The sequence below is a fragment of the Oryx dammah genome, unplaced genomic scaffold (assembly GCF_014754425.2).
Source record: "Oryx dammah isolate SB20612 unplaced genomic scaffold, SCBI_Odam_1.1 HiC_scaffold_27, whole genome shotgun sequence".
Lineage (NCBI taxonomy): Eukaryota > Metazoa > Chordata > Mammalia > Artiodactyla > Bovidae > Oryx > Oryx dammah.
Window position 1 is genome coordinate 38,051,626 of NW_024070211.1, and position 17,835 is coordinate 38,069,460.

A 17,835-nucleotide genomic window follows, 5' to 3' on the forward strand; every position below is an offset into this window, starting at 1 on the left:
ATATCATGTGAAATGTTGAATCATGTGAAATGTTGAATCTCTAATTTATACCCATGATTGAGAAAGACTAAAATTATCACCACTCAGCTGGCAATGGCTTCATGGAGCTCCCTGAATACATCTGGATAGAAATGCACATCCAGACAGAAGTTCTTGCAGCACAGTTGAATACATTCCACAAAGACCATAATGCTCAATTTTAGTAATAGCACAAAGTCATCCACTGTATTTTTCAGTATTATTTTTAGGCACAATTGAGACTTTATGACTTATCTGAAATGCATTTGAAACAGAATATAGTTATTTTTAAAGACTATTAATACAATTATGTCAAAATAGACTGGGAAGTAGATAAAAAGATTAAAGAAAGAATTTAAAAATTTTACAGAGGCACACTTTGTCATTCTTTGTCTGATTTCATGATATTTTTCTGCTTACAAATATAGTACAGTAACCCCAATTTAATATGATGCAAAAAAAATTAACTTTGAGAACCCTATTCTACTACCAAAGATAATTGGAAATATCATATAACTCTGAAAAAATAATATTCAGAATTATGGCATTGGTTATTTACAAAGGACATAATAGGATTCAGATTTGGTAAAGTACATCCATGACAATGAGAACTAATATTAAAGAAACAAATTCATCTATATTGGATAAAACATTACTTTTCCCTTTTCTCTAACACCACATTATATCTATTAGCAAGTCCTGCTGATACAACACTTCCATATATAGGATTTTGAAAGTCCCATCACCTATTCCCTGGATGAATATAACCAACAAACTATACTCTCTTACCCCTACCCCTACAGTTTGAATCATCTTTTAAATACATAATCACAAATACAAATATTATATCAATTTTCTGGTCAAACTTTCCCAACAACTACCCGACACATTTAAACAGAATTAAATTTCTAACCATATTTACAGACCCTATTTATTTGACCTTTGCTCAACCCCATCTTTCAACACTCTTCCTCCAACTCATTCTATTGCAACCATGTTGGCCTCCTTGCCCTTCTTCACATGCTCCCATGTTCCTGCATCAGAGCCTTGTTCTGTTATCTCTGTTTGGAAGACTTTCCTCTCAGCCCTTAGCATGACTGGATTCTTCACATCATGCAAGTCTCAGCTCGATGTCACTTGTGACTAGAATCCCTCCTACTCCAGGTCACTACCAATTCTCTGACTCTACCTTGATTTCCTCATACTATTTATCTCTACCTGAAAGTCCAGAATTTAATGTTCTTCATTATTAGCTAACCTAAACTAAAATATACATGGGAAAATTTCCCTGTTTATTGCTGTATTCTAGGAACCTGTAATAGTGCCTGGTATACAGCAGATGTTCAGTACATGATTATTGAGGAGTCACACATGTCTTGGTATCTGTATTCTGGAAAGCCAGTCTTAGCTTGTATCTGGAATATGGATAAAATGATATCAGATCTTGCTCAAAGATTTTAGTTAAGACATTTTTCATTCTAAGGATGATTTCATATTAGTTTTCCTTTCTAGAATCCCAAATGTCCTCAGGTTGTTTATTTCAAGAACTGACATTTTTAGATGTTATACAAACAGATGGTATGAAACTTTAAATAAAATTTTAATAATCTGAGTTAGCAGGGTCCCTGCGATCCCCATTTTCACATCGGCTTTAGCATCTGGTATCAGCTTGTTAAAAGGATTAAGGAGTATTTAGGAATCTTTGAGAAGTTTCTTGCAACTGGTAAAGGATATTTAATGAATATGTTCTCATTTTATTTATACTTCTAGCTTTCTGCTCTTAATTTATTAAATAGCTTCATATGATCCCATAGCCATTCTATGAGAAGAAAAATGCTTGTGCATTTGAACATTAAAGGCAATTTACATAAATGATAATCATGAAATTAGTGTTCATAAAATTAATCTGAGGTTTTATTTCTTAAAATGATATAGAATTTACTCTGCTGAAATGTAACCATGTCAGTATTAATGCTTTTGCTTCAACTACTTTAAATAATAACTAGCATAATAATTTTGAGTGGGGAAAAAGTCCCTGTAGGATATGTTTAAAATATGTAAGTTTCACAAAAACAGAATCACAGATATAGACAACAGATTGGTGGTTTCCCAGCGAGAAGGAGTCAGGGGAGGGATGGAATGAGAGGCTGGGGTTAGCAGATGTAAACTTTTATATATCCAATGGATAAACACCAAGGTCTTTGCATACCACAGAGAACTATATTCAATATTCTGTGATAAACCATAATGGAAAAGAATATAAAAAAGAATATATATATATATATATATATATATATGTCTAACTAAACCACTTTGCTATATAGTAGAAACACAACATTGTAAAGCAACTATACTTCAATTTTTAAAAAGTGATATAAAAAGATGGAAGTTTCTCATCATATGTAGTCCACTTTGTCAGAAGTAGAAGTATTTGAACAAACCTTGACTTGATACTTCTTACTATCAGAAATTGATAAAACTTGGCTAATTCTTCCTGCAACATGGCTTCTGTTCACCCTAAATTCAACACAATATATTTACATTTTTAAATGTTGTGACAACACTCTGATCTTGAAATATTAAAAGGTTTTTTTTTCAGAATATATCTACTCTTTACAAAGTTTTAAATATTTTAAATATGTTGTGTTTTCTTTATTTAGGGTGATACTTTTTCAGATTTTTTTAATTGTAGGTTATTACAAGATGCTGGGTATACATCCCTATGTTATACAGTAGATCCTTATTGTTTATTTTATATGTAGTAGTATCTCCTCCTGCCCCACCCCCTGCTATCCTCTTTGGTAGCCACAAGTTTGCTTTCTATGTCTGTGAGTTTATTTCTGTTTTGTAAAAAAATTCATCTGTATCATATTTTAAAATTCCACATATAAGTGATACCTTCGAAGAGTCGGACACTACTGAGTGACTGAACTGAACTGAACTGAACTATGATATTTGTCTTTCTCTATCTTCACTTAATATGTTAATATCTAGGTCTGTCCATGTTGCTACAAATAGCATTATTTCATTCTCTTTTATGACTAATATTCAATTGTATGTATATATATGTGTATATACACACCACATCTTCTTTATCCATTATTTGTCAATAGACATTTAGATTACTTCCATATCTTGGCTATTGTAAACAGTGCTACAGTGAACACTGGGGTGCATGTATCTTTTCTGATTAGTTTTCTCCAGATTTATGTCCAGGAATGGAATTGCTGGATCATGTGGTAACTATTTTCAGTTTTTAATGACCCTCCATATGGTTCTTCATGGTGGCTGCACCAATTTTCATTCCCACCAACAATGTAGGAAGGTTCTTTTTTCTCCACATTCTCTCCAGTGTTTATTATCTGTAGACTTTTAATGATGACCATTCTGATTCACATGAGGTGATACCTCATTGCAGTTTTGATTTGCATTTCTCAAGTAATTAGTGACATTGAACATCTTTCTATGTGCCTGCTGGCCAGGTCTTCTTTGGCGAAACGTCTGTTTAGGTCTTCTGTAGGGATGTTTCTTTTGAGAATCATGTATTCCTTGAACTACCAAACATTTATGGAGTCACTGACTACAGAAAATATACCAGTGGAGAAAACTGTCTTTGACTCTTTTTACAAATATGCTGTTATTCATTTAATGGAAATTTGTTAGAAAAACACTGAAGGGCAATAAAATTTAAGAAATACAAAAATCAGAGAAGTTAACAGTTTAAAGGAGGCTTTAAAGAGCACCTTGAAACTTTGCAATCTTTAGCTCATATTTAGGATTTTCTGCATGGGTTCTGATCTATATGCTCATAATATACATTAAAAAAACCAATGATTATTTACTATTTCTTAATTAGAGACTGTCCTTATTGAGTTTACATTTTACTTGCATTGTTCTTTAAGTTAAAGTGAAAGTCGCTCAGTCGTGTCCGACTCTGCGACCTCATGGAATTCTCCAGGCCAGAATACTGGAGTGGGTAGCCTTTCCCTTCTCCAGGGAATTTTCCCAACCTAGGGATTGAACCCAGGTCTCCTGCACTGCAGGCAGATTCTTTAACAACTGAACTATCGGGGAATCCCATTGTTCATTTAAAGCTCTCAACATTACAATGTAGTAGGTATTAATAATCTAATTTTACAGAGAAGAAAATAGGCTTAGCAGCTAAACTTGGACGAGGTGACATAATTAGTCACTCTATTTCACCATTTTAAGATGCACCTTTTTTTTTTAACATTTGAACGTCTCTGAAATTTAGATTTGGCTTACAATTGATGCCATCTTAAGATATCACTAGAGCCAGGTGGTTGGAGAAGGAAATGGCAACCCACTCCAGTGTTCTTGCCTGGAGAATCCCAGGGACAGAGGAGCCTGGTGGGCTGCCGTCTATGGGGTCGCACACAGTCGGACACGACTGACGTGACTTAGCAGCAGCAGCAGCAGCAGAGCTAGGTGGTACTTGTGACACATTCGCTATTGCTTGTGTTCATGTGAATATCTAAAGCACCAGCAACGAAACACCAGCAACAAAATGTACAAAATGGGTGCCAGTGTCTTTTAAGTCTCAGGAGCCAAATGATAGTTGGGTGAAGGAGTGGGTGAGGTGGTAAGTCATGTGTGATTGGCAACATTCCCGAGACAGGAACTGAAGGTAGGCTAGCTTCATACAACTGCACACTGGCTTATGTAACAAGCACCAATAGCTTTATAGATTCATTTAAGAAATGATGTATTACTAACATTCTGATGACACAGAGGACATTATCATATGTAAAAATTACAGACAGTGACAATTTTGAGTTAAAAAGTGATTAAGAATTTGAACTCTGAATTGAAGATAGTTTAGGAAAACTAATTAGTTTACTTTCCTGCAGAGAGAATCATACGGACTGGTAATAAAAATTTACATCTAATTACATTTGAAAGTCTTCTTTCAATAAGAATAAAAAAAATTAATTGATAAGTAAGCATTGTGTAAGAGCTGAAAGGGGAGTATTTTTCCTTTGTTATGGTATATAAAATAATAGTTCATTTTACCACTAATGGCACCTTATATTCAATGGGGTATGGAGAGATGCTGAGCTAGAATTAGAACCTCTCTGACTGCAGAGTTCAACTCCTAACTAGCATGATTGCCTAGTTGAGTGAACACCGTTAGTGCTATATGGAGCCAACAATTTGGATTTCTTTCAGTGCACAATTCTGCAGTTTAGACCCAGACCACATATCCCTTAAGAAACCCAGACACATGAATTAATTTTTGCTTTATCCATACCTTTCTTCTCTTCAACACCTGCATCTGATTTGAGGGTGTGGCTACTACTGTGAAGGGAATCTTTTGAGTCTTCATTTTCATCCAGGACGCCAGCAAAGCTGATCTTCCTTTCATATCTGTGCCGGTCTAATTCAGGGTCCAAACGAAGTCTGCAGCTCTCCAAGTCCTGCAATGTCAGTGGGGAGCATGTGAATGATGGCATCTCCCCAGCACTGCGTTGGTCTTCTGGCAAACCTCACTCCATTTTGAGTAGCACCCACAGCATTTAAATAGCCAATTCCCATCTACCTTATACCAGTTTCAGACTGCGGCCATGAAAACATTTTCCTTAATCCACAGGTTAAGGATTCAATTGCAAGCCCAGGTTGTTACCTGTGCTTCTGACCAACTGGTTACAAATTGAAGGTTCCAACAACACCCCTCCTCAGTTCAGTTAATTTGCTAGAGGTGGTAACAGAAGCCAGAGAAATATTTTGCTGACTAGATCACTGGTTTATCATAAAAAAAATATAGTCAGCAATAGTTAGATGGAAGTAATGCAGAAGGCAAGGAATGGGGTGAGGGTAGCCAAGCTTCCAAGTCATCCAAGGGCACTGATCCCAGTCGTCACATGTTCACCAACCAGAAGCTCTCTGAACCCTGTCCTTTTGGGTTTTTATGGAGGTTTCATTAAATAGGCATGATTGATTAAATCATTGTCACCTAGAGGGTAGTGGGACTGAAATTTTCATTTTTCTAATCACCTGGTGACCAGCTGATTCTTAGGTAATCTAGAGGCATACCACAAGTCACCTCATTAAGACACCTTGGTCACCCTCCTTAAGAAATTCCAAGGGTTTTAGGAACACTGCGCCAGAAATACAGATGAAGACCAAACTTATGTTTTTTTATTACAAATCATCATATCACAGAACAGAAACAGAAAACAAATACCAAGGTGATGTTGGAATTCAGTCCTAAGGATTAAGTAAAATTTGCTCAGCAAACGGGTAGGAAAAGGCAGTTCTGGCTTAAGAAACCTCATGTATGATGGCCAGAAGCACAAAACAATATCAGACAATGGGAGAATCTCTCCTTCTCTTTTAGGAAGACTTCAAATATAAGAGGAGTTCCTTTACCATCCACTTATGAATAGAATAATCCCATAGCCAAAAGTAGGGAATGTAAGTATTTAGTAGGAGTTCAATCTGTGAGATGAGCATGGACATTTGATTTGTTCGATTAATGGAGACTCACTCATGCTGAAGATCATACTTAATCATTAATCTATAAAACACTTTCAGACCTGATAAATGAAAAATATATAAAATGCTAACCTTATTTTTATACAGTGATTTTTTTCTAATTATGACACAATAAGTCCTTAGATTCAAGTAGCTTGAAAAACAAAAGATATTTTGAAAAACCCAGTTTGTACTGAGATTAAAACCTTAAGCTTTTAACTGTTGTTAATAAATGAAACTTTTAGACTCTATAGTTTCTTTTCCCTTTGAATTAAGAATAGAATTTATACTTTGGTACTCAGAAAATTGTATCAAATCTAGAAAAAAGAAGGAACCACATGGAGTTCATTTAACATTGTCAAAAAATGTTCTAGGAATATAATTGCTCCTCTGAAATTAATCCTTCTTAGGAAAAAGAAAACAACCTAACTACTTTCCAGTTTGGCAGCTAAATTTAATAAGATAAGCTTCTTAGTTGGGACAAAAAGTAATAACAATTCTGATTCTCTAAAGTAGTCATTTCTTCCAACTTCTTGTATCTACTAGTCAAAACCCTACTATCTTTCAAAGTATATCCTTCATATCTGATCTCTCTCAGGAATGTCCTTCAGATTTCTCCAGCATGTCTTTGGCCAGCGTTGGCCCTCTGCTCCTTTCTGTGTGTTGTTCATGTGTTGGCTCTCCTGTTACAGCATATTCATCTCTGCATCACCCTCACTCCCACCTCTGCACTCTTTACATCACCCTTTCTCATAGCCTTACTCTCAAAGATTCATATTGACTTTTCAAATATGAATGTGAATTGTGTTTTGCTTCTGATCAGGCTTTCCTGGTGGCTCAGCTGGTAAAGAATCTGCCCGCAATGTGGGAGACCAGGGGTTCAGTCCCTCGCTTGGGAAGATACCTTGGATAAGGGAAAGGCTACCCACTCCAGTATTCTGCCCTGGAGAATTCCATGGACTGTACAGTCCATGGGGTCGCAAAGAGCTGGACACGACTGAGCAACTTTCACTCTGATTGTTTAACTTTAGTAGCATTTGGGATTCTTTTTAATGTGATTTGTTAAATCCCATTGGTACAATTGGTACAGTTTCTAGCACAATCTTGTACAAAAGCATTCAACATGTTGTTTTCCCTAATGAGTGAATATAGATGTAAAGAGACTTCTTTATGGTCTTTTTCTTTGTTATTAAGGATCATCTTGGCATCCAATAGGAATTAATTTAATTCCATGCTGCTTGGTCATCAGTTATTGGTTTTACCAACTCAACAGGGAAACATTTTAATAGATCTGCAGTTTTATAGACAAAACTCTAAAAAAAATGTTGTGTTTTCACGTTTGGAAGGTAATCATTGCTTGAAGAAAAATGGATTATTATGCTTTCTTAGATGATAAATCTTGTAAAAATGCTGCTTTTTCCCTTTTCTAGATATTCTTTATGAGTATGGTTTACAAAAAGAGAGAATAAAAGTGCTACCAGAAGTCATTTTTGGGGGAGAAACAAATACACTAAGTTCCATCTAGGGATGTAGATGGAAAATATTGGTTAAGTTGGTAAAAATATTTTTTTAGCTGATATTAATTTTCCTTTTCACTTAGCTCCACTCCCCACTATCCAGTGAGTAACCTCCTGAGATTGCCTAGCTCTATCAAATTAACTTTTATTTATTGTATTTTAGGCTCTTTTGCCTTTTCTTCCTCGTGTGCACTAGGTCATGGTCGACTCTTTGCAACCCCATGGACTGTAACCTGCCAGGCTCCTCTGTTCATAGGATTCTCCAGGCAAGAATACTGGAGAGGGTTGCCATGTCTTCCTCCAGGGGATCCTCCCAACCCAAGGATCGAATTTGCACCCCTATGTCTCCTGCTTTGTAAGGCAGATTCTTTACCACTAATACCACCTGGGAAGCCCCTTTCTCTTGCACACTTCAGATATAACCAGGACTTTTTTTAAACAAACAAATAATTCACAGGGAAATGATCTTATGACATTTCTATCAGAAAGACTTTCTTGGTAGAACGTTTATGTTCCCTATCTTCCCCCCTCCTCAAGTCTCAGATCCTAGAATATAGTTTCTAATGTGATTATTTTTCTAGCTTATACTTTTATTATTCTGTACATTCAAGTAGCTATTTATTTTTACTGCTGTTAAAAATGTTACTGAATTAATAAAATATCCCCCAAACCTATAAATACTCTTACAGCAAGTGTTTTGTTAAAACTTTAGAATATTTCATTTTAATGGTATTTATGCTTAGCCTGTTAGATTTACTGTTTTGTGCAACTTCTTAAAAAACTTATTTCAAGCACTTATAGCTTCTGTGTTAGTAAAATGGTTTTATGATACTGTTTTTTTCTGTAATAGTTAAAAATGTGATTCAAGTTTTCTTTATCATCAACAATAGTTACATAGATTAAACATGAGCTCTTTCCCATTTTCCAAAGGTCATATCCCCCCAAAATTTATGAACCTATACTTGACAATAAAAGTTATAGTTCAATGAATACAAGATTTATGAGACCTAGTTAAAGGCAATGAAAAATTTCCTCTTATTGATTGAATAACTGCAGCCTCTGTTTTAGTTTAATTTTTTGGCATTTTCTACTAGACAGCCAGTTGGTTATACAGTCATTTTTTAAAGATTTGATTAATTTTCTTAAAAAGGAAATTTGTTACAATAATAAGGAACATTATAGCTTTATAGTGTTGAAAGAAAGAACAAAAATAACTGAATTTAACTTAAAGATTCTTATCTTTTCTAAATCACTGTAAGTCAAAATGGTGACCTTTAAAAATCTGAAAATTTGGATTTCCCTGGAGATCCAGTGGCTAAGACACCATACACCCAGCACAGGGGGCCCAAGTTCAATCCCTAGTCAGGGAACTAGATCCCACATGCTGTAACTAAGGGTTTGATTGCCACACCTAAAGATCCTGCATGCTGTAACTAAGACCTGCCACAGCCAAATAAATATTAAAAAACAAATAAAAAATGAAAATCTGAAAATTTAACAGATGTGTTTCTGAGCTTTTATGAAAACATCAGTATAATTTGAATATTGATATGGATAACACTCACAGAGGCCTACAGATTAACCTTGACTTTACACATGCTTAAGCAGCTGACTTACTTGATTTTTAAGAGTAGTCTCAATATAATAGTGAAGGTGACAATTCAGAAAAATAAAGGTTTAGAATAACATGAAATTAAATAAGGTCTGTAGGAGGAACTCCATTTCATAGTATTTAAATGGTGCAGTTTCACAGTCCAGATGTGGACACATTTCTCTTGAAAACATATTTTACCTACAAAGAGTTCCATTTTACGTTTTAGAGTATGAGGAAATGGGCTGTGCAGACACCGGAAATCAGAGTTAGAGGAACAACTCAGGAATACCAGAACACTGACTTTTTGGTTCCATTCCTCATGCCAACCTCCAACCCCCCAGGACTGCAGTAGGGTCTTGCTCATACTGAGTTTGGTCAAAACAGCAGGAGAGTTGGCGCACTGTAAAATTCACCTAAATGGAAGCACATAGATTGTTAGTGTAACAGTTTCTCTAGTAGTGTAAATTTTGTGTAAAGGAGAGAAAAAAAAGAATTTGTCTGGTTGCTCAGGTTGGGTAAGGCCTATGATAAAAGAACCACTGGAAACGTGGTGCCCGTTAGAGAACAAAGGGCCAAGAAAATCGGCTCTGAGATGGGCCTCTGTCCAAAGTGCTTTGTGATGACTCCTGGCTTTTGCTAGAATTTGTATCTTAAGTTAAAAAAATCAGGCCCTGATGGCATACAAGTGTGTCTGTATGTATGCCTGCCTGTGTGTCTTTGTGTTTCTGTGCACGTGCCTGTGTGTGTGTGTGTGCATGCACACATAGTCTTTTTCTGCTTATCTGTATCCATAAGAAATGCTTCAGGAATAAAATATTTGTTCAGAGACATTTACATGCTAAACACTTGAGTCTTTTCATTCATAATTTAAATGAGAAAATTCACTGGAAGCACATAAATTTATGAATTGTTGGTATGGTTTTTCCAGTAGTCATGTATGGATGTGAGAGTTGGACTACAAAGAAAGCTGAGCACCAAAGAATTGATGCTTTTGAACCGTGGTGTTGGAGAAGACTCTTGAGAGTCCCTTGGACAGGAAGGATATCCAACCAGTCCATCCTAAAGGAAATCAGTCCTAAATATTCATTGAAAGGACTTATGCTGAAGCTGAAACTCCAATACTTTGACCACCTGATGCAAGGAACTGACTCACTAGAAAAGACCCTGATGCTGGGAAAGATTGAAGGTAGGAGAAGGGGACGACAGAGGATGAGATGGTTGGATGGCATCACTGAATCAATGGACATGAGTTTGAGTAAGCTGTGGAAGTTGGTGATGGACAGGGAAGCCTGGCGTGCTGCAGTCCATGGGGTTGCAAAGAGTTGGACACAACTGAACAATTGAACTGAACTGAGTAGGAAAAAAACAAACCTATCAGTGATTTCTGGAAAATGCTGGCTATAAAACTCCTCATAGTTTGCGGAATAAAGGAGTGTGGAAAGGTTCTTAGACATTCCTAGGTTAACTGATAGTTATCAATTAGACATTACCCAGTGGTGCAGTCTGTTGTGATTTTAAGGTCAATTTTCAGTTTTTTAATAGATAAAAAGAGATTTGCTTTTTATATATGAAAATCCCTTGGTTGAATTTTTAAACTATATGATACATTTGTTCATTGGATATTTGAGGAAATTGTGACTACTGAAACCCAAGCAACCTGGCTGGACTCTCCAAATAGCCTCATTATTAATAAGCTTCACTAACCATCAGAGGCTCAGTACGTGGTCTGGGCAGACATGAAAAGGTCTCTCGCAGGAAGGTGGTAATCTCCAGGAGAAGCTGGCAGGCTGCCATCTTCAAGGCAAAGGGGCAGCCACATTTAGAGGGGTTCACAGTACCTATGGAAGGAAAGAGTTCTTTCATAAGCAAACAACCAATAAAAAATACAGAGGCACAGTTTGATGGACATAGCTACATGTGTAAAATCAAATTGTATATGAGAATGTTACCTATCCATGTGCAAAATGAAACTGTAAATGAGGATTTCACCTGTATATGTTCAATTTACCTGGTCCATTTAGCATAATCTGTACATTACAATACACCTCTTTCCCCCTCCATTTTGCAATTCTATAACAAATACCTCAGTATCAAAATGTCAATCAGTAAGGATTATCTTCCTCAAGGCATTATAGAGAAACAAAATGCAGCTCCACTAGGCCAGAAAGCCTTTTAATGAAAAGAAAAACAGAAAGCAACCTTGCCAGATTTTCACGTACCTATACGATCAGATTTATACATGGTATAGGCCCGTGAATAGATTTGGAACTACAAAAGTCCTGCCGGCTCACTTTGTAAGAGACGTCTATCTTAATGTTCTTAGGGCAGTGAAGTTGATTCAGCTTTAGCCCAGGTGTGTTTCTGTAGCATAAACAAGACTTATTTACTTGGTCACCCATGTTATACAGTTTATACGAGCTAGCCTGTCATATTAATGAATAGCTATACTAGAATATCCAAATATTCTCCTTTGCTTTGAAGAATACCAGTCTCTGAATGAGTTAAATGTTGTATCCACCATAGACCAAAAAATGGATTTTGTTATAAAGGCAGATAATGGCCAAGGTGACACTATAGAGACTTAAATCCTCAGAATTAGATCTCAGATACGTGACATCACAAATAATGGAGAAATATATTGATTACTTATCAGTGTTCAGAAAAGAAGACAAAGACATGTCTCCCATAGAAGAAAATAGTTCGAATGAATCAACTTATCAAGCAATAACTCTATCATTACATATTAACCTTCCTAAAATATCTTTAAATAGCTCTAAAATATTTCCTGTGCATTTGGCTTTCATAATTGATATAATATATAATCATGGCTTATATTGATAGTAGGTAGAATTATGGTCTTTCTGAAGATATCTGGCTATTGCTTCCCCATGAAAACCATTATATTTTCTACAGAGGTAATATGTGGCTGGGGACATTGCCTCTTATTAAGAATGAAAAAGCACTGTTTACAATAGACAGGACGTGGAAGCAACTTATATGTCCATCAGCAGACAAATGGATAAGAAAGCTGTGGTACATATGCACAATGGAATATTACTCAGTTTTAAAAAGAATGCATTTGAATCAGTTCTAGTGAGGTGGATGAAACTGGAGCCTATTATACAGAGCAAAGTAAGTCAGACAGAAAAACACCAATAAACACCAGTATATTAATGCATATATATGGAATTTAGAAAGATGGTAACAATAACCCTATATGTGAGACAGCAAAAGAGACACAGATGTAAAGAACAGACTTTTGAACTCTGTGGAAGAAGGCAACGGTGGGATGATTTGAAAGAATAGCATTGAAACATGTATATTATCATATGTGAAATAGATCACCAGTCCAGGTTCAATGCATGAGACAGGGTGCTCAGGGCTGGTGCACTGGGATGACCCTGAGGGATGGGATGGGGAGGGAGGTGGGAGGGGAGTTCAGGATGGGGAACACATGTACACCCATGGCTGATTCATGTGAATGTATGGCAAAAACCACCACAATATTGTAGAGTCATTAGCCTCCAATTAAAATAATAAAAATTTTTAAAATGGTACTAAAAAAAAAAGAATGAAAAAGACAAACTCCTCTATTGTTTCCAGACTGATACTTGCTTATCCCATAATTATTTTTAAAATGCAAACTGAGCTATGTATTGACTTGAAAGTGGAATGAAAGAAGACATTCCAATCTTATATTCAGTGAATGAATGTTCTAGAGTCTACATGACTCTTGAACTTGCCTAGATGTACAACTGTTTTTTAAAACATAATTGAACACTAGTTATTTAGTATAAACTTCTGGATCTGTGCTTATAATCCTAAGGATATCATCTAGATTCTTCTTGTCAGTCCCATAGACAATGAGCTTGGTCTTAGTCCAGGCTTTCTCATAAGTATCATCTGAAATATTCTGTTACAGGGAACAATTACGACTTACAAACAGTCTCACCAAAAAACTGTTATACCAAGCATACCATATTGCCAGTAATACTTATGCGGTCTCATGGAGATGTGAGACCATTTTTGCCTATGAAGCTACTTCCATCTAATGTGGCTTTGGCTTCTCTCTGTTCTTAAGGACCCCTAAGGAGATCCGGGGCAGTTTGGGGATGTCTCCTGGCAGGCCTAAACTAGATTCTGTGGTTGCTGGATTATCCTCAAGTCCTACTACAAAGCAGACCCAATTTTGTGAGTCATTCTAGGATAACCTAGACTCTTGTGAACTTGAGGGAATCTTTGGGAACAACTTTCATCATTAGGTTAAAAGACTAACATCAGAATTTGGTGTTTTGCCAATGGCTAAGTCAAGAAGATTTTCTTTGATTTGAAGGAAATGGCAACCCACTCCAGTGTTCTTGCCTGGAGAATCCCAGGGACGGGGGAGGCTGGTGGGCTGCCGTCTATGGGGTCGCACAGAGTCAGACATGACTGAAGCGACTTAGCAGCAGCAGCAGCATCAGCAGCAGCAGAGGAAGAGCAAAATGATGGAAAAATGCAAAAAAAAATTGGTTTGTAAGTAGAAGACAATATGTTTTCTTTGATTATTTTTAGTTCTGTCTAATATTACAGTCTAGCCATCCTTTTATATTTCATGCCTCTAAAGATGAAGTAGGTTTGGCATCACTTAACTAAGGATAATCCTTAAGACATCATCAGGGAATCTGCATTTCAAATCACTAGGGTAGGTTAAAAGGAAGAGACCTCAATGTCTTCATCAGTTAATGATACTCATTCCAAAACCATATTGGAATTTGCTACTCCATAAAAGACAGTGGTACACATACTCACAAGCTTGTATGGTATAGAACACACATATGCACAAAATGGTGTTAAGAAAGATGTTCAGGAATCTCTCTGTCTCTATTCTTCTATGATGGGACTCAATCATACTTTTAATAAATAAGTACAGTAAACAAACATTCATAGTTCTAATAATCTGAACCTTAAAATTTGAATTTCATGTTAAATATGATAATAAACTATGATTAACTATTTTAATAGTTTAGTGATTTGAGAAGCTTTTTGTGTTTAATTTCATTTGGCCTAGCCCTTTTTTATATCTTCAAGAGTAATTAAAAAACCACAAAACCTGACCAAATCCTTTTCTGGAACAGCACTTTTCCACAACTTCCTTTTCTCACGGAGGACCAAAACTGATCTTGACAGTTACAACATTAGGATTCAGAGACTGCAAAGCAATGAATGTTTCATGTGGCCTACGGCTCTTTGCTCCTGTCTGTAGTCTTCTCCTCTGGTTCCTGCCCTCACTTTGTAGGTTTTACGCACATGCTCACATCCATGCACAGGGAATAGGGGAGAAGGTGCAGTGGAAGACATGGGAAGGTGGTAAGAATGTGAAAGAGGAAAGAGAAATATTACGTGCTCCTAAAGCAGAGATTCTTACAAGCAGGGGTTCTTGTAGTAAAGGGAGTCTCCTTACTGTCATCTAAAAAGTCTTCCTCCTCATCCTCCTTTCTCAGTCTCCTCTTGGTCTCCTCATCATAAATGAGACCCAGCAGGTTGGCTGGACTCTCACTTTCCCCATGACACAGCTCATTCAACCGGACGCCGATTGCCTACCATGAACAGAAAAAGAGTGAAACAGCGTGAGGTATATGTCAGACTATAAAAGAGGCTCTCACATTACAGAGGTCGTCAGCAATCAATTCATGGGGATTGTTTTCAGCATAAGTTTCCTCTGTTTGCCATAGTGTTGTTACCACCACATTTCCCGACATGGGAATCCAGAGAAGGAAGGCACTAATGCTGTCTGCAAGGTCATTGAGCCTAAAGACTTATAGGAACTAGAATGGTATTTATTCTCACACAAAACTTTTTCTGAAAGTATTTTTATTTCCTCAAAGGTCATTTATTTTATAGATCTCACATAAGGGAGTATGCAGTTGCATTTTCTTTTAACTATTTTTATTTACTTAAAAAGCTTTTTTTTTTCTGGCCATGCCACATGGCACATGGGATCTTAGTTCTCCAGTTCAGTTCAGTTGCACAGTCGTGTCTGACTCTTTGTGACCTCATGGACTGCAGCATGCCAAGCCTCCCTGTCCATGACCAACTCTCAAAGCTTGCTCAAACTCATGTCTATCGAGTTGGTGATGCCATCCAACCATCTCATCCTCTGTCGTCCCCTTCTCCTGCTGCCTTCAATCTTTTCCAGTATCGGGGTCTTTTCCTACGAGTCAGTTCTTCACATCAGGTGGCCAAAGTATTGGAGTTTCAGCTTCAGCATCAGTCCTTCTAATGAATATTCAGGACTGATTTCCTTCAGAATGGACTGGTTGGATCTCTCGCAGTCCAAGGGACTCTCAAGGGTCTTCTACAACACCACAGTTCAAAAGCATGAATTCTTCAGCGCTCAGCTTTCTTTATGGTCCAACTCTCACACCCATACATGACTACTGGAAAAACCATAGCTTTGACTAGCCGGACCTTTGTTGGTAAAGTAATGTCTCTGCTTTTTAATATGCTCTCTAGGTTGGTCACAGCTTTTCTTCCAAGGAGCAAGTGTCTTTTTATTTCATGGCTGGAGTCACCATCTGCAGTGATTTTGGAGCCCCCAAAATAAAGTCTCTCACTGTTGCCATTGTTTCCCCATCTAACCCATGTTTCTTGCATTGGAAGTGAAGAGTGTTAACCACTAGACCATCAGGGAAGTCCTATATAGTTGTTTTTAATGGAGGATTTTGCTGCAGGAAAAAATAAGAACTCACATTTCCTCAGAATGTTTCTGATCATGCAATTTTATGAGGATAGCAGTGTCATGCTAATGAGTTTGGAGGCTGGCATGACTTCTAGAACTGCAATTTTATTTGTATCTTTCATCATATATGCAATCAATGATTTTCTTATAGACTTTGTTTCCCTCTCATGATATGCTATGGATTAGAAAGAAATATTAACTATTCTTGGGAAATATTAGCTATTCTTTTGATAGTGTACTGAACATCAACATTAGAAACATGGCTTTTACCTCAACACATAAACAACATTGGCTTTTATAAGGTATTCACAAAACCAATGTTTGCTATCTGTTCTTTGGAGTCATCATGTACTAACGCCTGATTTTAAAAAGAGAATTCCCCCCCCCACCCCGCAAAAGAGACAAAATATGCTACCTCTAATTCTTTTCACATTCTAATTACATTTTGTATAGAATAAAAGAAGAGACACATACATAGGAAAGAGAGTCAAAAAGATAAAATGAGCACTGAACTTGGTCTGACAGTTTGATTACTCTGTGCATTGGTAAGAACAAAATTCCAGCTAGTTTTCTTCTTTCCTCCTGCATCATCCTTTTCAAATATTTAGAAAAACAACTAAATTCTGGGCATGCAAGAGATTAGATTTGCTGTTGGAAAGTTACAAAAATATGTCTGTTTGTGCATGTTCATGCTGTCGCATCTGACACTTAGCGATCCTATGGACAATAGCCTGTCAGGCTCCTCTGCCGGTGGAATTTTCCAGGTAAGAATACTGGAGCAAGTTGCCATTTCCTACTTCAGAGAATCTTCCTGACCCAGGGATTGAACCCACATTTCCTGTATCTCCTGCATTGGCAGGTGGATTCCTTACCACTGAGCCACCTGGGAAGCTCAAAAGATACATCTGCTGCTGCTGCTGCTGCTGCTAAGTCGCTTCAGTTGTGTCCGACTCTGTGTGACCCCATAGACGGCAGCCCAACAAGCTCCCCGTCCCTCTGATTCTCCAGGCAACAACACTGGAGTGGGTTACCATTTCCTTCTCCAACGCATGAAAGTGAAAAGTGAAAGTGAAGTTGCTCAGTCATGTCCGACTCTCCACGACCCCATGGACTGCAGCCTACCAGGCTCCTCCGTCCATGGGATTTTCCAGGCAAGAGTACTGGAATGGGGTGCCATCGCCTTCTCCGAAAAGATATGTCTAGAGCTCTTCAAATAAAAACACATGTTATTTGAACATCTTGGTTATTTGAAAACAAAGGGGTCTCCTTAAACTCTGGAATTGAGGAGTAACAAAAACCACATCAAGACAAAAGAAATGCAGCTTGGTTGCTAACTTGAGAAGTTCTAAGCAAACAAAACAAAACATGAAAACAAAAACCACTACCTCAACAGAAAGCCTTGTCCTGATGCTACTATTTTAGAAATTCTCTCTAAAGAAGTGTTAGGTAGTTAGAATAGGAAAAAGGGGTCCAGAATGGCGGAAAAGTGA

The 17,835-nt window shown here is 37.1% G+C and overlaps 1 protein-coding gene across 7 annotated transcripts in view; it reads right to left on the reverse strand.

Moving 5' to 3' along the window:
- The window catches only part of UNC80 (unc-80 homolog, NALCN channel complex subunit), a 213,847-nt gene that overhangs the window by 96,918 nt on the left and 99,094 nt on the right, over positions 1-17,835 (reverse strand). For all 7 annotated transcript variants that reach the window (XM_040228608.1, XM_040228607.1, XM_040228610.1 and 4 more), the window contains exons 24-26: positions 15,068-15,203; positions 11,329-11,462; positions 5,291-5,456 (exon numbers count right to left, since the gene is read on the reverse strand). In XM_040228608.1, the coding sequence (XP_040084542.1) occupies positions 5,291-5,456; positions 11,329-11,462; positions 15,068-15,203 (436 nt within the window). The remainder of the gene's footprint in view (positions 1-5,290; positions 5,457-11,328; positions 11,463-15,067; positions 15,204-17,835) is intronic.